Source organism: Trichomycterus rosablanca, chromosome 1 (assembly GCF_030014385.1).
Source record: "Trichomycterus rosablanca isolate fTriRos1 chromosome 1, fTriRos1.hap1, whole genome shotgun sequence".
NCBI lineage: Eukaryota > Metazoa > Chordata > Actinopteri > Siluriformes > Trichomycteridae > Trichomycterus > Trichomycterus rosablanca.
The window spans coordinates 53,412,004-53,437,944 of NC_085988.1; the positions used below are offsets into that span (position 1 = coordinate 53,412,004).

The window sequence follows — 25,941 nt, forward strand, 5'->3', positions numbered from 1 at the left end:
TAAAGTTGAGTTTGGCCCCGGAAATGGTCCTAACGTCACGCGTGACGTCACACTTAACAAGCGGATAAGCTGTAGTTCGGTATCTTAACATTTCAAGAACGAGTGAGCATCGGAAGTGTCCTTGGCTTAAAACATGGCTGACGGTGCGGAGAAACGGAATTATTTTCAAACGTAAATAAATGATTATTGATGATTATTGAACTTGTATAAACTTGCACATGTGTTTTTATTTGCAAAAATCGAGCTTGTGAGTTGACATGCTTGCGCACTGTGCTATCCCATCCCATTGGTTTGAATGGCAAAATGCTAACTGTTAGATTAGTATAAGACAGCCCCGATATTAATATCAATGATGAACGATCATGAACATTTTGCTACCTTGCCTTAAATGTAGGCATAATTCAAACAACACTTCAATGAGAAAAAAGATTTATTTTAAAAGGAAACTACAGGAAAGAGACAGACTGGTTGCATTGCATTAAGTTTCATAAAAATCCTCTCTTGTGCAGAGATGTGTTTGTGCCTGTGTTTGTTTCTGCTTTAAAACATACATGCCATGAACCAATCAGATTTAACATAATTAAACGAATTTATAATATATATTACCCTAATATATATATATACTGCCTTACAATACTACTTTGTTACAGTACTTAAGTATATTTTGGAGTATCTGTACTTTATTTGAGTATAAAAATTTTCAGCAACTTTTACCCCACTACATTTTGTAAAGAAAATGTATACTTTTACTCCGATACATTTGCTGTTTGCAAATTCCTTACTCGTTACTACAAAATAAAACGGAAAGAAATTTGGTAGCTAAATGATGCAAGCAAGCAGGTTTGGTGAATCTGATCTGCGCTTGTAAGTTAGATCAATGGGTAAACGTATTAATGTGCAATTGCAAACAAGTTCTCTAAAAGCGAGTGAAAGTTTATTTGTTTTATTTGTGAAAGTTTATTTTATTGGCCTACAACACATTCTAAAACTTAGGACAAGGCAGTTTAGGGCTAGTAATGAGGTAAACTAATTAATGATGTGATTTCAAACAGGCGTTGTCAACAGGTGATTGTAATGTTCAGAGGGAAGGAAGACAATGTATTTTACTCAATAAATTTTTATGTTGTGAAGATGTTTTCTGTAGGTGTAGGGTAGGCTCTGTTGTTACAAATAATTTAAAGGCTTAAAAGAACAATCTCCATATTTTTCAAAATTCTGACTGCTTGCGTTTTTATTAATAACATTTACTTGTACCTCTACTTTTAATACTTAAGTTCTTTTAATATCAGAAATTTACTTTTGATACTCAAGTACATTAAACATCAGATACTTTAAGACTTTTACTGAAGTAATATTCTAAAAGGTGACTCTTACAATTTCTGGTAAGATACTTGTACTTTTACTCAAGTATGTCTTTCAGGTACTTTATACACCACTGATACCTCAGTAGATGTAACCCATTAATCAGAATCAGCTTTATTTGCCAAGTATATTTGCACACACAAGGAATTTGTTTTTGGTTGTTGGTAGCTCTCTACAATATACAGACAAAACAATATGCAGATAATGTACAAATTTGAATGTCCTATACAAAAATTTTGCATATATACAAGAAAAATAGCATAAATAATAATATTAGATAAATAATAAAAATTAGAAATGAAATTACAGTATAATTCAGTCCATTATGGCGCTGCAGATGGCAGCCTCAGCACAACTCTCTCTGCTTTTTTCTGTTTCTGTTTATTTTATGTTTTGTTACCCAGCCACTTCCTAACCAGTAAAAACCCATCAACAATTACCCCATTAGCCTAAAACCGTTAAGTAAAAACTAGATTTGCACCCCCACCAAAAACATGCTTAAAACACACTATCACTTGTCTAGGCAAAAGTATTTGCACTTCAAACATTTTTGCACAAACACACAATCACCAATCTAGGGGAAATTATTCACATCCCGACCAAATAAATGCTTGCACACACAATCACATATCTCAGCAAAAGTATTTACACTCTTTCCCACATGCATACTTGCATACACCCTAGCAGCCCCCTAGAACACCATAACAACCATACACCGGCAACCTAAAGCAACTTAGCAACCATCTGAAATGACTTAGCAACCACTTAGCAACAGCTCAGTAATCCCAAGACACCCTGACAACAACCTAGCTACACTGTAGCAATTAACCCATTACCATAGCAACCACCTCAGAACACCTCATCAACCACCCTCTATATCCAACTACCAATAGCAATATCTTAGGAACCCTGGCAATGGCCTAGAAACACCTTAGCAACTAACCTGTTAGCATAGCAACTGACTAGCAACAACTTAGAAACTACCTAAAACAATGCAATACCCTCAGTACACCTTGGCAACTGCGTAGCAAAACCTTAATAACAACCACGCAACACCATAAAAAACACTTTAAAGCAAAAACTCACTACCACAGCAACTACCTAGCAACACTTTAGCAACCACCTAAGAAAACCTTAACAAACAACACCTTGACAATCACCTAGCAACACTTGATTAGCCAGGTAATACCTTACATACAATCACTTGTCTGAGCAAAGGTATTCACACCTCCACCAAATACATGCTTGCACACACACAATTAGTACACCTTGGCAACCAGCTAGCTACATTTAAAAAACGGCTTAACTACACCCTAGCAATCAATCTGTTACCATACTAACCACCTAGCAACATCTTAGCAACCATTCAATATACCTTGGCAACTGCCAAGGATCACTATAGCAATCATCTTGTAACAGCTTGGTAAATGCTTAGCAACACCTTAACAACTATCTAGGAACAGCTTAGCAACCCCTTAGCAACTTAACTGTTAGCATATCAACTGACTAGCAACAACTTGGCATCCACCTGGCTAGCAAGTCTAGCAACCTCAGCACACCTGAGCAACTGCTTAACAACACATTAGAAATTAACTTGCTATCACAGCAACCACCAATCAATACCTTAGAAACCACTTGCCACTATCTTACTAACTACCTAGCAAAAGCAATCGTATAGCATAGCAACCACCTTAGAAAACCTGAACAATACAGGATTTTAGGAATTTTATTGTACATTTTTGCAAAATTTTTACCTTTTTTACAATCCACAGTCTTTGTTGTAGAATCACAAAATTTTACAAAAACATAGATCCCATCTGCAGGCCATCCCGGCTCTCACACGTATGGACCCTCTTCTTCCCGCCATTCCCTCAACCAGAACTACATGGACAGCTCAACAACCCTTCAGCCTCAGCTATTACACAGCCAATTACTCATCAACTCTAATTAACTCAACAGTTAAACAACCTAATTACCCCAACAGCTTAATCTCTGCCTCAACTATCATCTGCCTCAACAATTACCCCGCAACCCTATTGCCCCAACAGCTAAATACTTCCTGAGCCTCAACTACCTCAGCCAACCCTAATTACCCTAAGAGCTTAATAACCACTCAACCACAATTATCCCAACAGCTTAATACCCTCAACCCTAATTAGAAGGGCAAAATTAGTGAACAAACTTTATGTTGGCTTGACAAAGCAGCTAAAAACGAATATAAAAAGCAGACTGTTTGGCTGTTTTAATGTCAATAACCCAAAAACGACTGTGAAAATAAAATTGAACCCTGAAATACTTTTAAAATAAAGAAACATAAAATGATGTTAAACAATGTTTAAACCTAAAATAGAATACTGAAAAACTTTTGTTCAGGTTTTCTTAAGTGGTTGCTAAGCAATATGGTTGCTATAGTACCAGGCTGTTGTTAAAGAACTGCAAGACAGTTTCTAAGATTATGCCAGTTGCTAAGATGTTTCTTGGTGGTTGCTATGGTACTAATGTGTTGTAAAGCAGATGCTAAGGTTTGCTGGGTGGTTACTGGGGTTTTCAAGGTGTACTGAGGTTGCACGTTAATTGATTTGCTAACAGTTTAGTTGCTAAGCTATTGCTAGGTAGTTGCTATTGTAACAGATTAATTGCTAGTAGTGTAGTTAATTGTGTAGTTATGTGGTTGCTAATGTGTAGCTAGGTGGTTGCCAAGGGGTACTTGGGTTACTAAGCTGTTACTAAGGTGGTTGTTACAGTGTATGAAGTATGCATGTGGGGGAAATGTGTGAATACTTTTGCTCAGTTATGTGATTGTGTGTATGCAAGCATATATTTGGTGAAGCTGCAATAATTATTCCTGAATTGGTGATTGTGTGCTAGCATGTATTTGGTGGGGGTGCAAAGCTCTTAGGCTAATTGAGTAATTATTGAGCGGTATTAAGCTGTTGGAGAAGTTGTGTTTAAGGGGTAAATAATTGGCAGTGAATTGGTTGTTTAGGCTAAGGGGTAGTTTTGTTTGAAAGCTATTTGGCTAATGGGGTAGTTTTGGTTGAAGGTTTTTAGGCTAATGAGTTATTGATGAGTAATTGGCTTTGGGGTAGTTGTGGTTTATTTAGCTGTTGGGGTAATTAGGGTTTTGTTGAAATAAAAAAAAAGTTTTTTGAAAAAAAAAAAGTGTTTGCTAGGGCGTTACTTGGCAGTTGCCCTGGTAGCAGGTTAATTTGCTCAAGTGTTACTAAAGTTTTGTTATACAGTTGCCAAGGTGTACTAAGGTAAGTAGTTGCTAAGTTGTTGCTAGTCAGTTGCTATGCTAACAGTTTAGTTTCCAAGAGGTTGCTAAGCTATTTCTAGGTAGTTGTTAAGATGTTGCTAGGCAGTTACCAAGCTGTTACTAGGTGATTGCTAAGGCATTGCTAGGCGGTTGCCAGGGTTTACTGGATCGGTATGGTAACAGATGGATTGCTAAGGTGAGGTAAAGCCATTGGTAGCTGGTCTCCAAGGTGTACTGGTTGTGTGTGCAAGCATGTATTTGATGGTTAATTGGCTTTGGGGTGGTTGGGGGCTGATTTAGCTGTTGGGCTTAACAGAGTTGTGGGGTATATTGCTGTGTGGTAGTTCAGGCTGAGGGGTTATTTAACTTTCCATGTAGTTTGGGTTGAGGGAATAGGGGAGAGAAGAGAGTCTGTGGGTCTGTTTGAAAACCTAGTGAAAAAACCTAGTGTTTGAAAGCCTTGCTGTCTTACTGCCTACATAGGCAGCTGCCTAAATAGAGAGGATTCTAATAAATCATCGACTTATAAGTCAGGTTATTCGAACGCACTTCAATGCCATTCAAACCAATGGGATGAGGGGGCACAACGCGCAACTAACGTCTCTCTCAGTGTACTGAAATCGGCTAAATTCGCTGACAAGCCCGAATTTGCGATTAAATGACACTTGTGCACGTTTATACAAATTAAAACTCCATTCGTTGCTCCGCATTTGTCCGCCATATATATTTTTTTTTTGTGAGAAAAGTTGTGCTGCACTGAATGCTGGGATTGCCTTCACGGCTAAGGCAGCATCGGATGCTCCCACGTTATTCTGTCAAAAATATCGTTCAGATTTAAGGTGCCTTACTTGGCAGCATTTTAAGGTATCTAAGAATTCAAACAGCCTCCTCCTCGGGAGCGCACCTAGGATGACGTAAAATGCTCTCTATGTAAAGAGCGCACTAGGTTTTCGAACACACAATGTGTTTATTCCCCCATTCATTCTCTGTCAAAAAATTTAGAAAACTGCGAAAACTGGAAGTCCAATCTTTCACAAAATCTTTTCCGTATACAATCTACGTTTGTGCCCAATGTTTTTACAACAAAAACAGCAGAATGTAAAAAGTGTAAAAATTTGCGGATAATAATAATAATAATAAGCTGAATAAGAAGTACAAAATGTTGCATTTGTCAACACAATAATAATAATACCAATGATAATAATAATAATAATAATAATAATGAAAAGAAGATGAACAAGAGCCAACATAATGTTAGTATTAAAAAAGCAATCACACTGTTCAGATAATCTTATTATTATTATTATATTATTAGATACAATGATTATAAATTAAAATAATAATACAATAATAATAATAATTGTTATTATTATTATTATTATTATTAATAATAATAATAATAATTATTATTATTATAAACAATAATAAAAGTAATAAGACTATCAGTAATAAGATTATCAGTTAATAATATAGTGTGATTGTCCACTGCAATCACACTAATAAAAAGACGATCAGATAACCAGTGTATTTTGTTCGTTTGTTTGGAAATGACCACAGTACGGTTTCTGCGCTCTACAAACTTGTAGTAGGCGGGGTTTACTCTGTAGTATGTGGTCCACTCGCGCTAAACCAAAGATCTGGGTGTTTTCCTCCTTATCCTCCATTACAGGTCAGATTCTCAGCTTTGCCGTACGGCGCAGGCCTGAAGTAGCGCAGCCGCTCTGAGGTTAGTACTCTACCGCGCAATCTCCGTCTATTTCAGCTTGGCGCAGCCGCAACAACAAACCCGGCAGCGTTCAATAGTGAAAACAGAGATGCGTTGATGAGGTTGTGTTGATGTGTTGCACGTTGGATCATCGTGATTTTGACCAGCTTTTTAAATGAAAGTAGCATTACTTCAACCAGAAATGCATTACAAATTAAAAATATTATCGTTTTTGCAGGCCTAGGCCTGTCATTAATGCCGCGTTGATTCTGAGATGGTACGTTGAAACGAAGTTAAAGCTAGCTAGCTAGCTTTATGGGTACAATCCGTATTTTGCAGTGCAGCCGAATTCATTATGTATATTCAAATAACTGGCTATATATATATATATATATATATATATATATATATATATATATATGTGTGTGTTTATGTATATGTGGATGCAAACCACAGATTACTAAACGTAGCGATTCTTCATCTTGCTACCGAATGTGCCATGTAAACACTGAATTTAGCTGGCTGACAACATAGCTAGCAAGCTAATGGCTTTTAAAAACTTGATTAATTCAGATACGCTTTTTATTTAAACAAAGTCTAATTTAATATTCAAAGTCTAAATTTATTTCGAGGATCTACAATAATGAATAATAAAATAATACAAATTATTACGCGTCATTTTAGTAGCTAGCATGGCTAATTGGCTAGCTTATCGTGCCGCTGGAGGAATAGCTTAAAATGATCACTGCTCCTGAAAAAGGTCGATTTTAGCCCTGGCACCTGTTACATTATGAAGTTCAGTTTAGTACTTGCAACCTTTTTTAAAAAATTATTGATTTTAAAAAATCAGCGGTAAAATGCAGTTAGCAGCTCTAAATGTTGCAACGTGTTCATTTTGTGAATGTTATTCCTGTATACACATGTTGTTTCAGACGAATGACCATTTTTAATAAATGGTACAAGTCACAAATAAAAAACTATACAGTAAGAACTATTAATGCAGAAATGTAGATAATTTTAAAGAATTACTTCATTACCCATGTAAATTGATAAATGCTTGCTTCTACTTTTTGTAGATGTTTTTGGCATATTTTTTAAATATGCGAGTGTCACTAGACAATTTCATATCTTTACTCGCTCATTGGATACATTTTCAAGTTCCCTTTTCCATCTTTTCTACATGATGTAAAATGTTTTATATTTAGCTGCAATTTAAAGATGTATTGTTTTATTTGTTTGTGTACTATTGCCTATTCTTATAAGAACACATTTATGCATCATGTTGCACACTGATGCAGGTTAATCAAATAATTGGTCAAGTGCTGCCTAGCCAGCCACCAAGTTTCACTTGGTTCAATAGTTAATTATCTACAGTAATTGAAAGCTGGAACTGAAAAAGCACAGTTTTTTGGTGGCTGATGTTCTGTCTGTTGCTGACTGGTTCAGTAAAAGTAAAACATCAAGTTTAAAAAGGCAGATAATTTTCTTATCATTTAGGTGGTGGCTTGGTGGTTATCACTGTCGCCTCACATCAAGAAAGTCTTGGGTTCGATTTTTAGGTGGAGTGGCCCGGGTCCTTTCTGTGTGGAGTTTGCATGTTTTCCCTTTGTCTGTGTGGGTTTTCTTTTGGGAGCTCTAGTTTCCTTCCATGTAAGTTAGGTGAAATAGAACTACAAAATTGCCTGTGAGTGTTTGACATTGAACTTAAACTCTTAAATCCAGTGTAACTACTTGTCCTGTCATAACTGTAAATGAAATGTAAAACATTACATTTAAATCCTAATAAACTAATTGATCATTTGGGTTGGTCAGCTTCACATTGGTTCTAAAACTCAAAAAATAATTCTCAAAAAGCTTGCACAAAGACATGTTTACCACTGAGTAACATCACTTTTAATTAAATTTTTTGTTTGGAAATTATGGATTTTAATTGTTGCTAAATTGTCAGATTTGCCATTGGAATTATTGCCAGTTTTTGCTGTATACAAGACTTGAGCTGCTCAATATAAAACCTAAATTCTTTACTTTTCTGCAATTGTACGCTGAAAAACATTGTCTTTGAACTGATTGACAATTCTCTTACAAAGTTTTGCATAAAGTGGTGAACCACGACCCAACCTTGCTTGCAAAAACTAAGCCTTTGGTGGATGCTCTTTTTATACGTCATAGATACTAAACTGACCTGTTACCAGTCACATTTTAATGTTTTTACAAAACACAATTAGCTTTGTCAGTGAAAACACTGAAAATGTTTTCTTTGTACTTTTATCACTTAAAACCTCATCTAAATTAAACAAACTAGAATTTTTAGTTTTAATTGCGTTTTTAAAAAATGTTCCAGCATTTCTGGAAATAGGGTTTGTATATACAGTGTTTGTTTTATTATATTTAACAGTACACGTGCATTTTTCTTCTATATTCTTATTATTTATTATCACTTTTTATTAAAGTTTGCTGCAGTCAGTATGACCTAGTTGGTTCTTGATTGGGCAGGTTCTTGAATGGGGTTTAGGACATTTTTACTTGCTTTGTGCAACGATTACTCAACGATGAAATTATAACATGTACAGTAGAAATCTATGCACTAGATGGCGCAAAGCATCTAAAATTCTGTCTTTACGCACTACTTTTTCCACCATTATTCTGTACGTATTAGCCTGCATGCACCGACTAGAAGTCAGCACTGTGGTGATGTGGAAGATTGTAAAACTGAAGTTCTTTGTATAAGTCAGTTTGTTTGTCCTGGGTGTACGGTGCATGCACACATTTTTTGCTTGTGTTTTGTCAGACTGTTGCCTTTGCTGCCTTGTACCTTTAAAATTAAAATGCTGAACAGGCATGCTGGCATGATCAGTAAAGACTGGTGTAAAGAAACTAATGGTAAATCACTATTACACTATTTAGGAGGATGTAGAAAATTAAACTGTTGTTTACATAATTATGTAAAATAAGTTAACATGATTGGGGTTAGATTGTGTAAAATGTCGTGTGGAACCTGTAGATGATAGATGGTAAAGGATGTAACTTATTTGCAATATTCCATTTAGAAATGGTCTTTTAATGCATTTTTCCTCAGGTTCTGTACCTAGTGTCATTCAATTTTCGTTTCAAAATTGCTTATTGAAAAATGAGAAAACTCAGAAATTGAAAAAAGGATATTTTATTTACAATCCCTATCACTTCAACCTGAAATGAATGTGCATCATGGACATACGGTGACTGAAGCACACATTACAGGCTTATTACATACATGTCACAGTTATGATAGACAGTGAAAATCAGGTAGGAGTGTTCAGAACAAAACATTACAAAAATTAAAAAATATTGTACTGCAGGGCCTATATGTTCAAAACACTCCATATCACTCATTCCAACTTGATTCGTTCTTAGAATTTCTTACAAGTGTCCACTCCACAAAAAGTTTGAAGCAGATCTATGGTGGGAATTTAACACATCTCAATATGTACTGTAATTATTAACAAGTGCAGCTACACTTGGAACTGTATCTGTAATAGATCATTCAGTATGTTGTTCTTAATGAACTCCACTGGCTGCCGGTAATGTCATGTATCAAATAAAAAATTCTGCTCTTTACCTTTAAAGTCCTTCATGGTCCTGCCCCGGCCTATCTGGGAGAGCTCCAACATCCTTGCATTCCTACTAGCGCTCTAAAGCAGTGGTTCCCAACCACGGGGCCACGGACCGTTACCGGCCTGTGGGTCATTTATTACCGGGTTGCACAGAAAGAATAAATAATTAGAGATCGCTACATCAGCAATGAAAACACTGCTTTCATTTCCAAAACACGGGGGTTTATCATCTCATATCACCCCCAGGTGGAAGCAGCGTCTCATTGCACCGAAAAAAGCAGTTGTCAGCAGTATAGTTATTCTATTTTGAATGCATCCAAATACAGGACATTTCTTTAAAAAACCTACTTCAGATGACAGTTGACCTTTCAGCATGTTGGTAACCCAAATCTTATATCCAAAATCAATAAATGCAACCAAATACAGGTAGACAATGTCTCAACGCAGAATGCTTTACAGAATGCTGGATCAAAAAACCTGCTGAAAAAGCCAAGGGCAAGGAAAAACCTCCCTAACAAATCTAACTAACGTGTTTGAGCAATTTTACCCCCATTCCTACTAATCAAATCAAATCAAGGTTTATTTGTCACATACATAGTCATACACAGTACAACTGGCAGTGAAATGCTTTAGTGACTGCTCCGCCACAGTAATTACAAAAACTACAAAATAGTTAAAAAATATATTATACAAAAAATATAGAATGTTTTTAAAAGTAAGAATTTAGAAACATTAGAAAAATTAACAATATAATTAAAAAGAGCAATTTAAAGTAAAGTGAACATTAGAACAATATAATTACAAAGGGCAATTTAAAGTGAACAAGTGTGTAAAGTGACAAGTAGTGCAGAAACTGTGCAACATAATGCTACATAATGCTATACAGATGTGATAAATAATAAATACACAATACTAATCTATACATATACATACATATACATATAAAACAGTATACACGCATATACTTATATACACATACATATGTCCACATATATGCACATACATATACATATAAATTAGATTGTGCAAGTTGTGTAAATTAGTCCTAAATGCTATCTTCGTTGAGGACTCGAATAGCTTGTGGGAAAAAGCTTCTTCTCATCCTCTCCGTTTTGGCTTTTAGAACACGAAAACGCTTCCCAGATTGTAACAAAAAAAACAGTCCATTACTGGGATGACTGGGGTCCTTTACTATCCTCCTGGCCCTTGTCCAGCACCGTTTCCTGTATATGGACTGCAGGTCAGGAAGCTCAGTCCGGATTATGCGTTCAGCTGAACGCACCACCCTCTGTAGAGCCTGCCTATCCTGCTTGGTGCTGTTTCCGAACCAGGTTGTGATGTTTCCCGTTATGATGGATTCAATGGTGCAGGTGTAGAAGTTACGAAGCACCTTGGATGGTAGTTTGAAGTCCCTTAAGCGTCTGAGGTGATAAAGACGCTGACGGGCCTTCTTTGCCAGCGCAGTGGTGTGGCAAGACCATGACAGGTCCTCAGAGATGTGAACTCCAAGGTACTTGAAATTGTCTACTCTTTCCACTGTGGTGCCACTGATCATAACGGGGTGATAGTTCCTCTCCTGCTTTATGCTGCAGTCCACTATCAGCTCCTTTGTCTTGCTGACGTTAAGGAGGAGATTGTTGTCCTGGCACCAGTTCTCCAGGTGTTGAATCTCCTCTAGGTAGGCCCTCTCATCATTGTTAGAGATCAGGCCCACCACAACAGTGTCGCCAGCAAACTTGACAATGGTGGTAGAGCTGAAAGTGGCCACACAGTCATATGTGTACTTCAATAAAGGGGGACTTCAATAAACATAACACCTCTAGGGGCAGCTGAGACAGGAACACCCTCTCTGCCTGATGAATTAATTCACAAAAAATTGTCACATGGTCACAGCACATACTCTACTCCTGACCTAACATTGTGCTAACCAGAAACCTTATAATATTCACATGGAGAGTATGGGACTCCCTGTGCAGTAGTGGTCACTTTTCGATACACATCATGCTGGATAAACCACAACATATCATGAAGGAAGAAATGTAGCCAGTGTTATGAAATGCTGAATACAAAACCAACACAACCACTTGACAACAGAAGAATTTGCTCTAGCACTACAAAAAGCACGGAACAGGCTCAGACAATATACACTATCAAATAATAAAACACATACCGCCAGTTTCCAAAACCTCATTCTTAAAAATTATTAACCCGTCGTGGACTACTGGAAAAGATACCAACTCGGATAGCAACTGGAGAAAGCCCATATTCTTAGCAAAGTCTACAGTGGTTTCAAAAGTAAAAAAAGCACAACAGACAGCCTGGTCAGAGTAGAGGGCTTCATCTGTAAGACTGTCCGACTGTAGTCATCTGCTTTGACTTCAAGAAGGTGTACAATACAACATGGAGGTACGGCATAATGAGAGACTTACACCAAGCCACTTTTAGTGTGACCAAAGAAATAACCTCAGGCACATTTTGTGTTGTATGTGATGATGATCTGTGTATTGTTTTTAAAGATAAACACATGCCACTCATAAGGCACCAGTTATAGATCAACATAAACAGGTCCACCCTAAGTGGTTTTAAACTCTTAAAGGATTCAACAATACGTATACATCTTTGCCTTGATCCGAAACTCCAACCAGACGGGACCCCATCACCAAAAAAAATCTAATTTCTAAGAATGATCTCTGGACTCTACACTTACGTTTATTGTGCATGTTAAGGCAACAAAGCATTAATACAAAGAACAAAAGTCCTGGCTAGAACAAGGTGGGGGTGTAGATTCCCCCCCCAAACCACCTAGACTATGGCAGCATTATCTGTGGTGTGGCCAGGACAGCTGATCTGGCTGGGCTAAATGCAGTGCACCATTTAGGCATAAGGTTGGTCTAATTCAATGGGCACAAGGTGGGCAACACCCAGACATGTCTCAATTCCATCACAGGGCAAACACACACACACACATACATTCACACTCGGCAATTCAATAGCTTCAGTTAACCTGATTGCATATTTTCAGACTGTGGTAGAAAACCGAAGCCTGGAGGTATCCCACGCACACACAGGGAGAACATGCAAACATGCATATGTATGAACATAATGTGATAATCAAAGTACTCTACATCATAAATAACATTTGTTTTTGTTAACTGTGTTAACAAGCCATAGCCTAGTGGTTAAGGCACAGGTCTAGTAATCCAAAGGTCGCTGGTTCAAGCCCCACCACTACTAGGTTGCTGCTGTTGGGCCCTTGAGCAAGGCCCTTAACCCTCAGTTGCTCAGACTGTATACTGTAACTGTAATGTAAGTCGCTTTGGATAAAAGCGTCTGTTAAATGCTGAAAATGTAAATGTAAACTGTGTCTAAGCTCTAGGGTCTAGTTGGACAATCCAGTTGTCCCAGCTAACCATTGTGTTTGGTACTTGTCTGCAAAGATAGGGCAATTGTAGCCTAGTGGTTAAGGCACAGGTCTAGTAATCCAAAGGTCGCTGGTTCAAGCCCCACCACTACTAGGTTGCTGCTGTTGGGCCCTTGAGCAAGGCCCTTAACCCTCAGTTGCTCAGACTGTATACTGTAACTGTAATGTAAGTCGCTTTGGATAAAAGCGTCTGTTAAATGCTGAAAATGTAAACTGTGTCTAAGCTCTAGGGTCTAGTTGGACAATCCAGTTGTCCCAGCTAACCATTGTGTTTGGTACTTGTCTGCAAAGATAGGGCAATTGTAGCCTAGTGGTTAAGGTACTGGACTAGTAATCAAAAGATCGCTGGTTCAAGCCCCACCACTGCCAGATTGCCACTGTTGGGCCCTTGAGCAAGGCCCTTAACCTTAAATTGCTTATACAATATACTGTCACAGTACTGTAAGTCACTCTGGATAAAATCGTCTCCTAAATGCCAACAATGTAAAGATAGACTGTTTCTACATTAAATATTAAATGATTTGTGTCTGTCTGGGTGTTTGTCATTTTAAGGTAAGCTGTATCAAGCGATGGATGACCACACAGTACATCAGGCAGAGCACATGACTACCATTGAGGCCCATGCTGTTTCACAACAAGTGCATGTGTCTACTTACACAGAGCACAGCATGCTAAGTGCTGATGAAGACTCACCTTCATCACCTGATGATGATACTTATGATGATTCTGACATTCTAAACTCAGCAGGAGCAGATGAAGTTACAGCACATTTGGCAGCTGCAGGTACCGTACCTTCTAAAAGTACTTAAATTATGTTTACACACATGTACACGCACACAGTCGGGATCTTAAGACAACAGGGTTTCTAAAAAAGGGAAATGCAGTTTTATAGAGTTGCTCCCTGAAAATAGGGTCCAAACACACTGTTCACCTTCACAGTGGTTAATCAGTTAAAACGAGTAAATGGCTTTATGTTAGAGCTTCAACTGCAAAGTGAAATAAATATATTTAAGACCCACTTTGACTCTGAGTAGGATAAAGCGGAGGTAAAACAGACACTGACTGAATTAATGAATGATTGCCTGTAACTGCTTATTCATCACAGGACTTCAAATTAATAGGCAAAACATTATACGTATAACTCAAAGAAAACACACATTTGTTCTTCAGCATTAGTATCGTTCCTTGTAAAAATAAAATAAAAAATTCCTTAATGCATTAACAGCAACAAAATTCTTTTTAAAATGTAATACTAGTCATTGATGTAGCTATAGAGAAATTTTAGCCCACTCTTCAGAACTGCTTGGAAAAAATACCTTGTTAGTTCAGCTCTTTGACTACCCAACTTCAAACCTCTCTTTTTTCAACCATCTAGTTGTTTGTTTGTTTATTAGGATTTTAATGTCATGTTTTACACTTTTGGTTACATTCATGACAGGACAGGTAGTTAGGTTATACCTGTTTTATCAGTTCAAGTTTAACGTCAAATACCATCGCAGGTAATTTTCAATCAGAGCACCCTGAGCGCCCCAATTATACAGGAAAAAACGTGCCTGTGTTGGATACCTTTGGCTCTCAAAATAATTGAAATACTTTTACAAAATGTGAATTTGTAGTATATAAGTACAGTACTTGGTTGGCCTCATTTGGTAGCTATTAAAGCCAGAATTTATGCATTTTTGTATGTTTGTTTATTTTAGCTTACAAACAGCAACCCCCACATTAAAACTTTAACCCCATTGATATGAAACTGATTTGTAGTAATTAGTGCCTTTTAACTTTTTCATAAAGACTTTTTGCCTTATATCTTGGGTATGGTTAAAAGGCTATTTAAAAGAAATCATTGCATATCCTATTTTAATTCAAACTAACTTTAACGTTTGCATTAACATCTTTTCATTATTCTTTAAAAGGTAAAAATATCTTTAAAAAAGGATTTGTAATTATAATTAAGACTTGTTTATAACAAGTAATTATCAGACTAAAGTCATAAGTAATATAATTATTTAATTGGTCAGTAATATGGTGACTGAATGAAAATGTGTTTGCCTTACTATTAATTAATGTATTATTTATACATAAATGGTGTCAGGGTTCTGAGGTTCTAAGTTCACATTACACATTCATTTTGTCCAATGACATTGCTAAAGGTACAGCTTTTACAGAGGTGGTATGGTTGGCTTTGTCTGTCATTAAACAAGCACTGTCATAATTTAAAAGAGAAATACAATCCTTTCCACAATTATTGTCAAGATAAATAAAAAGGGTTATAAAAATGTACCTTTTTAAAAATTATCTTAATATCACACTGATTTTTTTTTAATCTAACCTTTAATTAAATAACATTAATTGTATTTCAAGAAAAAAAACATTATTAAGAAATAATTAGTCTTAACTAAATTTGCCATAGTTATTGGCACCTATGTATTTAATACTTTGTTGAAATTCCTTTTGCCAATGAAACAGCACTTAGTATTCTTTTATAGCATATTTTAAGGTTGGAAAAAACAGCAGAGTATTTGATACCATTCCTTTTTACAGAATCTCTATAGACCATCCAGTGTCTTGAGTCCTTTCTTCTAGCCCATAGGATTTCTGATTGATTTAGGTCAGGACTGAGATGAACACGGCTGAGGATTTTGTTATACTGCATCAACAAGGTCTCTCCCAGGCAAATAATTCAAAGCAAAATGGGGTTTCAAGATGTGCTGTTCAAGCAGCTTTGGAAGAAGCACAAAGAAACTGGCAACATTGAGGATCATATAGATGCTGTGGTAGGTCAAGGAAAGTGCAGCAGATGAAAGACACATCATGCTTTCCTTAGAATTTCAGCAGTGCCATCAGATTAAAACTGGCATACACCAGCGGGATCCAGGTGCATGGAGAAGTCTGGTGAGAAGTGGTATTCATTGTGGCTGTTGACTATAAACAAGATCAGGTGACATAACTATGCCATCAGGAAGGCATCTGATTGGCTCCAGATTTATTCTGAGGCAGGACAACGACCCGGAACATACAGCCAATGTCATTAAGAACTATCCTCAGCGTAAAGAAGAACAATAAGTCCTGGAAGTGATTATATGGCCCCCACAAAGCCCTGATCTCAGCATCATTAAGTCTGACTGGGATTATATGAAGATACTTTAGGACTGTAGGATTTAAGCAAGCCTACATCCACATAATATTTGTGATTAGTTTTCCCAAGATGTTTGGGGCAACCTTCCTGCTGAGTAACTTCAAAAACTGAATGCAGATATATCTAAAACAATTGAAGCTGTTTTGAAGGCAAAAGGTGGTCACACCAATTACATTTAGATTTAGATTTCTTATTGCGCTGTATTAATTAACAAAAATAAACTATTAACACTTCTATTTTTGAAAGCATTTGTACCTTACATCATTCTTACCACACCTGCCTAAAATTTTTGAACAGTACATTTATATAAAATATAAATGTAAAAGTGCTTCTGTATCTAGGAATCTATCTAGGGGTGCCAATAACTTCATTTGACCAAAATAATTTTTCTTTTTTTCTCTGATTTAATGTATTTGAATTAAAAGTTTTCTCTTTTTGTGTTTGTTTAAAGTGATTTACCAACATGTGCATTTCTTGTAACCAATTTTACTTATCTTCACCAGGGGTGACAAAAATTGTGGCAGGCACTATACATTAAAAGATTATATGGATTTATGATCAGCCATAACATTAAAACCACCTGACTAATATTGTGTAGGTCATTCAGCTCAGACCCACCTAGGCATGGACAGCAGTTTCTTTAAGTCCTGTAAGCTGCAAGGTCAGGCCTCCATAGATCTGACTTGTTTGTACAGCACATCCTGCAAATGCTCGGATTGAGATCTGGCAAATTTGGAGGCATTTCAAGTCAACACCCTGAACATTCTCCTCTATTCATTCCTGAACATTTTTTCAGTGTGTCAGGGTGCATGATGTTACAAAAGGTCACTGTCATTAAGGAAAGTTGCTGCCATAAAAAGGGGCACTTGATCTGCAACAGTGTTTCCAAACAAAACATTGCCCAAAACATCCTACTGTCTCTGCTGCATTACATCTACAGCATTTTAGCACACACTCTTCTACACAGCAGTTATTGATTATTGAAGTTCTTCCTTCAGTAAACATTTCCTTACTTTAGTATAAATTGATGACATATGTTATCTACAGTAGGCAATCACACACAGTCACCTGAATGACCAAAAGTATTCACACTTCCACGAACTACATGCTGCCACATACACAGTCACCTACATGACCGAAAGTAACTTCATGCTTGCACAGACACACACAGTCACCTGTTTGTAAGTATTCACACCCCTACAAATTATGTGCTTATTATTATTATTATTAGTAGTAGTAATATTATTAGTGTGGTTGCAGTAGTTTCATTCACATCCATTTATTTTTTAAAAGACATGAGATCTCTTGTACTTCTGCTCAACCGATAGCTTGGACACACACACAGTCACCTGAATGAGCAAAAGTATTCACATTCATTTTTGAAAGGCACACCGATCTACTGTACTTCTGAGTGTCCGATAGACACCGTTTTGGAGGCCTACCACCACAAAGTTGATTTGACCTGCACTTGTTTTTCCCCTCATCATCCTTTGTTCTTTGTATTTACTCCAATTCATTTTTGCCCCTATTAAAAACACTTATATCTGAGCAAAAGTCTTCACACTCCTCACCCAACATATACTTGCATACATAGCAACCACCCACCTAGGGTCCTAGTAACCACCTGAAACACCTAAGCTTCTACCTAACAACAACTTAGTAACCCCAGCAATCCTTGGCAAATACCTTGCTAAACTTTAGCAACCGGAAAACTACACCTTAGCAATCATCCACCTATCCTACTACCCATGCTTAATTGTGTTTGGGCAAAAGTACTCACACCTCACCAAATACATGGGTCTCTTATGTTTGTTAAATTTATGTGATATCATTACTTCTTTTAAAAATACATGTAAAGTTTGATGTGTGTTTAAATAACAAATGTATTAAAATATAAAATAACAAAAATAATAATATAACAATAAATTATAGTATACATTATAGTAATAAATAATAATTAGTACTTCCACTCACCTCTTATATGCATATAACCCCTTAGGTCCTGTTGGTATGGCAGCTGCTGCTGCTGTGGCAACAGGAAAGAAACGCAAAAGACCACACATCTTTGAGTCAAACCCATCAATACGCAAAAGACAGCAAACTCGCCTTCTTAGGTGAGTATGGTGCTTTATATTTTGCACTGTATATTGATTAGTCTGATATACTAATATCAAGTACTGTCATCATCATTATTGTTAATCCTGCAATTGTAAGTGACATCAAGTAAGTTCCAATTACTGGTGATGTCAGTATTGTTTCTCGAGAATACCCTGTCTTTAGGTTTGCATTTTTAACCTTAAATGGTTTTTGTTTTTAGGAAGTTGAGAGCTACTTTGGATGAATACACAACAAGAGTTGGCCAGCAGGCTATTGTTCTTTGTATCTCTCCCTCTAAACCCAATGCTGTATTTAAAGTTTTTGGGGCGGCTCCACTTGAAAATGTAGTAAGTTTTTATTTAGTTTTTCCTAACACTGCATTGCCTCAAAACTTGGTTTTTAATTGCATAATAATAGTTTAATGCTCGTTCTCAGGTGAGGAAGTATAAGAGTATGATTTTGGAGGACCTTGAAAACGCCCTAGCTGAACACGCCCCACCTGGGGGTGGAGACCTGAGCTCTGATCTCCCACCACTTACTATTGATGGCATCCCAGTGTCTGTGGACAAAATGACACAGGTACGCTTCAGCCAGCAGATGGCATTACAACACTGTTGTTTGGTTCTTATGCTCCGATGTCGAATTATAGAGAGTTTCATTTGTTTTAGATAAGCTTAAAGTTGTGTTGTGTCATAAGTTAACAGCGCAAAGTAGAGGCATCTTCAATAGAAAACTGCTCCCCTTTGCCAGAGAGCTCAACTGTGAAGAAAGTTTGTTTTAACAAGACAATAACATAAAACATAATCCTGCCAATCACCAATAAAAATAAAAATAGCGAAAATGTAGAATATTTTTCTAAATATTTATTTTAAAAAGGGTTCCTTACCAAACTAAAAATGTAAGATTGTGTTAGTCATGAGACAAAAGTCTGATACACAGTAATGGTTACTTGGCTGTGTACTGCGCATGCGCATAAGATGCTTTACTGGTAGCTTCTTAAGCAATTATTCAGTAGTGTCTTACGGAAGCGTATTGCTGCCACACAGATAAAAAAAAGCCGTCAGTATGTCGTTATAACGAGAAAATGATGTCGTTATAACGAGAAAAGTTCATTACCTTAAATGCTGCATAGCTGACGGAAGCGTATCTGCTGATGGAGAGACAGCTTGCACACATGCAAGATGCTGTAACTTGTGTAACCTTGCAGCTTGGCGTGCCGATCAAGATTCACCTTTAGGAGCAGCAACAATGTCTAAACTTAGTTTAATATTCAACATTTGTCTGACATTCGGCATTCCGATCTAAATAAGTAGTTGAAAAAACACATAAGACCTTCTTATTTTATGATTTCTTACACGAATGAAAATAGTCAACATACTACAAAAACAATTTTATGTTAATTTTAAGATTACGTCTATTTATCTAAAGAGAGGTTATAATGAAACCGTTTATCAAGCTCCCACTTCATTTAACGAGTTAGGGACCGTCATAAAACTAACTGAGAAATGTAGGAAACATTTACTCTGCACTTATCCATACAAATAAATCTATTTAAATCTTGTTTGATTTTATGAATTAACGTCAAACAATTTTTACACAAACACATCAATGTTTCTCACCTACTACCCAAACCTTATTTTTTGAAATAACATAGTATTTATTTTACATTACATTTAAATAAAAATCAATAAATCTGTAATAAATGTATTTCAAATATACAAATTATATTTCCAGAAATACAAATCATACAAGATTTAAATGGATTTATTAGTCTGGATAAGTGCAGAGTAAATGTTTCCTACGTTTCTCAGTTAGTTTTATGACGGTCCCTAACTCGTTAAATGAAGTGGGAGCTTGATAAACGGTTTCATTATAACCTCACTTTAGATAAATAGACGTAATCTTAAAATTAACATAAAATTGTTTTTGTAGTATGTTGACTATTTTCATTCGTGTAAGAAATCATAAAATAAGAAGGTCTTAGGTGTTTTTTCAACTACTTATTTAGATCGGAATGCCGAATGTCAGACAAATGTTGAATATTAAACTAAGTTTAGACATTGTTGCTGCTCCTAAAGGTAAATCTTGATCGGCACGCCAAGCTGCAAGGTTACACAAGTTACAGCATCTTGCATGTGTGCAAGCTGTCTCTCCATCAGCAGATACGCTTCCGTCAGCTATGCAGCATTTAAGGTTATGAACTTTTCTCGTTATAACAACATCCTTTTCTCGTTTTAACGACATCATTTTCTCGTTATAACGACATCCTTTTCTCGTTATAACGAAATCCTTACTCGTTATAACGACATACTTTCTCGTTTTAACGACATACTTTTCTCGTTATAATGACGTACTGACGGCTTTTTTTTTATCTGTGTGGCAGCAATACGCTTCCGTAGTGTCTGGTTGTAGCGAGCGTGCAGATATGATTTAAGCCACGTTGTCAGTAATGTGAGTGTAGATAGTGGTAAACTGTTATATCTTAGCAACCATGTAGTTACACCTTAGCAACTACCTAAAAAAACTTTAACAATCAAGTACACCTTGGTGAACTTCGACAGCATATTAGGGCCACTGTAAAAAAAATTACGTTTCGATTTCGAGAATAAAGTCATAAGTTTCAATTTTGAGAATACGTTTCGATTGCGAGAATACATTTACATTTTCAGCATTTAGCAGACGCCTTTATCCAAAGCGACTTACATTACAGTTACAGTATACAGTCTGAGCAACTGAGGGTTAAGGGCCTTGCTCAAGTGCCCAACAGCAGCAACCTAGCAGTGGTGGGGCTTGAACCAGCAACCTTTGGATTACTAGTCCTGTGCCTTAACCACTAGGCTACGGAACCACTAGGCTAAGTCGAAATTATTTCGAGAATGAAGTAGAAATTGTTTCAAGATTAAAGTAAAAATATTATGGCCATAGCAACCTCCTTGTGTTAAAATGAGGAATGTTCATGATTTGGTAAAGTTATACTTTCGTATCGGTTTCACAAATAAAAAAATCCGTAATCTCCTGGCTCAACAGCACCAGTTTGTTATTAGCTGAATAAAATAAGGACGCTGAAACAGCTTTGCAATAAACTGTGCGCTCGGCGTCTGCGTCTGCGTCGTCACCAATACTTCGGCCGAGCCTTATGGACACATACGATAAACTAAAGCCGTGTGGCATGTCATCAGGGGCGATTTAATTCACGGGCTTACCTGGGCTTCAGCCCAGGGGCCCCGAATAATTGAAGGCCCTCTAATTGGCTGTTTTATTTTTTTTTTATTTTGTTAGTTATTTTGATTAATAAAAATGGGGAAGCTTATAAACCAATGATTTCTGAAATCATTTACACGTTATTCATATTTCTGCAAGCGGGGAGCGGTCTTTTTCCAAACTTGCAATAGTTAAAAATAAACTGCGATCTGCTACCCAGCTAACAATTTTTGGTTCTCAGAACGTTCTGGGAACGTTAGTTTTTGGTTCCCAGAACGTTCTGGGAACGGATCCTTTTGGTTGCCCTTTGGTTCCCCAGGAAAGTTTTCTTTACGGAAATAGAACGTTCCCGTTTGGTTGTGCATTATAGTTCTGGGAACGTTCCCCTAACGTTCCTGTAACCGTTAAATTATTGAAACCTTTAAGGGAACCTTGTACTAACCTTTAAATTATTGAAAACTTTAGACAAGAAAACCTCACTTTCTAGTTGTGCTAATGGAGAGTTCTGCTTGCTATATACGTGCACTGCAAAAAATGTGGAGTAAGATTTACCTAAAAAAACTTAGGAAAGTTTTTCCACGTACAAACTGCTAGTAAATTTAACAGACCATATATTCAAGTAAAAGTTACTCACAATTCTATCTGGATGTTACCAGAAATTCTTCAGTAAATGTTACTTTGCTACACACTGCTTCAAGTATATTTTAATAGCTGTATCTTAGTAGATTTTACTTAAACATTGCAGCACTAAAAGCATTAAAACATGGCTTATAAAATGCTATATTATTAAAATGCTATATATTATTAAAATGCTATATTATAAAATGCAAAATAATTTTACATTATTCAATTCAACATCAATTATTGCCATATACAAAAACCACTATAACAGACAGACAACATTTTTTGTCAAACTTTTTTATTTGTTTTGCTCAATTAATGGAAATGCATATTTTACTTACAGTTCAGTGGACAAAATGTCTTTCAAACAGCGTGTTTTCTAAAGTCTCACTCGCTACACAAAAGTAAAACATGTAAATGGAAAACAAACTGTAAAAGTGTCACAGTGTAAGGACAAAATAAATGATATCAATCTTTCAAACATTTTTCTGAAAACTTGCAGTAAAAAATAAAAATAGATGCAAGTAAAAGTTTGTCAGAAACACTTGCTCCAGGTGGACTGACTGTAGTTATCCTCCTGAACTCATCTTTCACCTAAGACAAAGATTAAAAAAATAACATAAATTTAAGTCACATAAATAAAGTCGTGTGTTATCACGAATAACATCACGGCTGTGATGATCTACGGCACTCACCTTCGGTTCGTGCCTGCGACCAAACCACAGCCGTGATGTTATTCGCGATAACACACTCCCTCTCGTGTTCTATTGCTTTTATACAACAGTTTTTACAAAATAAAGAAAGAAAATAAATCAAAGAAGCCCTGAATTTCATATTAAAAATGCTTTAATATTGACAATACCTTCCGCCATAAAGTAGTTCCGCAACGAATATAAAGTTTAACACTACAAAGCAGACATCCCAAGTTGCAAAAACTTATTTCAGGGAGGTAAGAACAACAACAAGAAGAAAGCAAGAACCTCCGAAGGGAAAAAAAGAAATAAAAAAACCTCTCGCACACACCAAAGGCTATGGATGAAAACAGAACTACTAGGCATGGCTGGATTACTGACCGGGCCAGGGGCCCTTGAGGTCAGGGGGCCCCGGGGGGGGCCCTGGCCCAAAACATTTTGCGATGCCTATCAACATTTATGATACAATATATTTTTATTTCCGAGGGCCCTCCATTTCTGACTATTAGGAACTTTGACCCCAGGGCCTCTTGGGGGCCCTAGCCATGCTTTTGGGGGCCCTAGCCATGCTTTTGGGCCCTAGCCATGCTTTTGGGCCCCTTATGAAAATGGATGAGGCGTTGTGGCACTGCTCTGACTTCGACTTCTGGCTATTAGGGGTCCTAGGAAAGAGGGGGGCATATTTTTAGAGGGCCCTGGTTATGAGAGCCCCTACCAGGGGGCCCTAGAGAGGAGCAGGGCATACCATTAGAGGGCCCTTGATCACGAGGGCCCCTGCTATGGGGCCCTTGACTTCCATAGAAGTCATTTACCATGGCTCCTTGACTTTCTAGGGACCTACAAATTGCCAGGCAAGCTACCATATTTCATATTTCATTCAGGATTAGGATGCGCCAAAACCGCCTGAACTCACTGTCACTTCTGGCCATTGAATCAGATTTGGTCAGACAGCTTAATTTTGATGAATTAGTGGATGACTTTGCAAGAAAGAAGAGTAGAAAGAAACTTATATAAAATAGATTCTTGTGTTAGAGTTAGTTATTGACTGGTTGTTTAATGTATTAATTTATTTATGTTTTTGGAGGGGGGGGCGCGGGGGGGGCGTTGGGGCCCTGGGCAACTCTTTGCCCAGGGGCCCAGACTACCCTTAATCCGTCCTTGCTACTAGGGCTTAACTAACTGTTCGCGTTACAAACACATTAATGTTCCCTACATAGTGCACTAGATAGTGTATCAGGTCATGGATATATGTTCCCTACATAGTGCACTAGATAGTGAATTAGACAATTGGTTATGTTCCCTACACAGTGCACTAGATGATTGTGTATCAGATAACGGATTTAAAACGCGACCGGGAAAAAAAGTCTGTGTCGCCTGCGTGCGCGTTTATGTGAATGAAGCTTGTCGTTAATGGCAACGTGTCAGCGGAGTAATACCATTGTGGTGTGAAAAGACCGTGCTGTTATCACGAATATCAGCACATTTAGAACGCTTCTCAACCAATCAGATTGTAAGGTCGGAACTACCTGTTGTATAATAGTAATTATAAAGTTTATGTAGACCTCAGAATGTTATGTTACATATTATAATTCAATTTTACTTTCTCAAGGTTTGCTCACAGGTTGCCTAATAATGCACATTTGTATTTAAAAGACCCGGGACTATACAACCTCAGACAGATTTATTTTTAAGTAGCAAAACAGGCTTTCATAATCATTAGACAAAAGAACTATTTTAGAACCAACGTTTTAAGCCCACGTTCATTAAACGGAACAAGTTATCCTGATTAATATAACTACATAACATTTGTTCTGCCATGCTAACGGATGCTAATTTGGAGTCAATAGTGTAGAACAGGGGTGTCAAACTCACGGCCCGCGGGCCAGATCCGGCCCGCCGCGTCATTTGATCCGGCCCGCGAGAGCTTAAACGACTGTATGATTGTTGTGATGGTTCGAGTCGTTACAGAGACGCGCTTATAATTTAATGCGCTCCTGCGCCTTTAAGAGACAACGTGACATCGTTGTCATGACAACTATTTTTAACCTTCGCTAAGAAGCCATGTGACTTTCACGGCAAAAGAACGCGGGGTAGCGTAATCAGTAACGTAAACAATAATAAATAAATACAAATAATTATCTTGCAATATAATACCCAAGCATTGTCTGTAAGTAGTGGCGTTTATATTCTCAGTTGTTAGTAAATATTTAGTGAGTATATCACAGCGTTTTAGTTACAAATTTACCGTAATTAAATACTGTTGTTACGTTACTATAGCAATTAGTATCTTTACACACAATTTTAACTCGTTATTTTACGTTTGGTTAAATCTCATATTGTACCAGATGTAACACTTGACTACAGCTGTGTGCTTTTACTGTATTAGGTTCTTTATTGTTTTTATTGTTTGTATTTTTACTTCATTTTGATACACACAGCTGGGGAGCAAATAAACCGACTGTATTCTGAAGGGAGCTGTCTGTCTGTCTGTCTGTCTGTCTGTCTAGCTGAGAAAGGGGGATAAACTATTAGTGAGGGCAGAATGATTGTCTTAAAAATACACTGTAAAATCCTAAATAAACTGCATCTTTCAAAATGCATGCTGATTTTGTGAACTGCAAAGTGACACATCCCGCCAGTAGATGATGTTACAAATATTTACACATGATCCTAAAATGTACAAAAAGATAATTAAGTAAATTAAGCATGAGGAGGAAATTTAATGAAAGTGAAAACAAGTTTGTGCTTCAGGAAGAGAAACCGGTGCGTCTCTTGTGTTATGAGGCTGTGTCTGTGGTAAAGTAGAACAATATAAATGCAGAATTCAGCCTCCAAGAAAAACAGCAATGTGACTGCA

General features: G+C 37.0%; 1 protein-coding gene across 2 annotated transcripts in view; it reads left to right on the forward strand.

The window, feature by feature from the left end:
• The first annotated feature begins 6,175 nt into the window (after positions 1–6,175).
• Positions 6,176–25,941, forward strand: part of nrf1 (nuclear respiratory factor 1) — a 39,319-nt gene continuing 19,553 nt past the window's right edge. For both annotated transcript variants that reach the window (XM_063004082.1, XM_063004087.1), the window contains exons 1-5: positions 6,176–6,347; positions 13,890–14,120; positions 18,473–18,587; positions 18,791–18,917; positions 19,006–19,149. In XM_063004082.1, the coding sequence (XP_062860152.1) occupies positions 13,907–14,120; positions 18,473–18,587; positions 18,791–18,917; positions 19,006–19,149 (600 nt within the window). In that variant the 5' untranslated portion in view covers positions 6,176–6,347; positions 13,890–13,906. The remainder of the gene's footprint in view (positions 6,348–13,889; positions 14,121–18,472; positions 18,588–18,790; positions 18,918–19,005; positions 19,150–25,941) is intronic.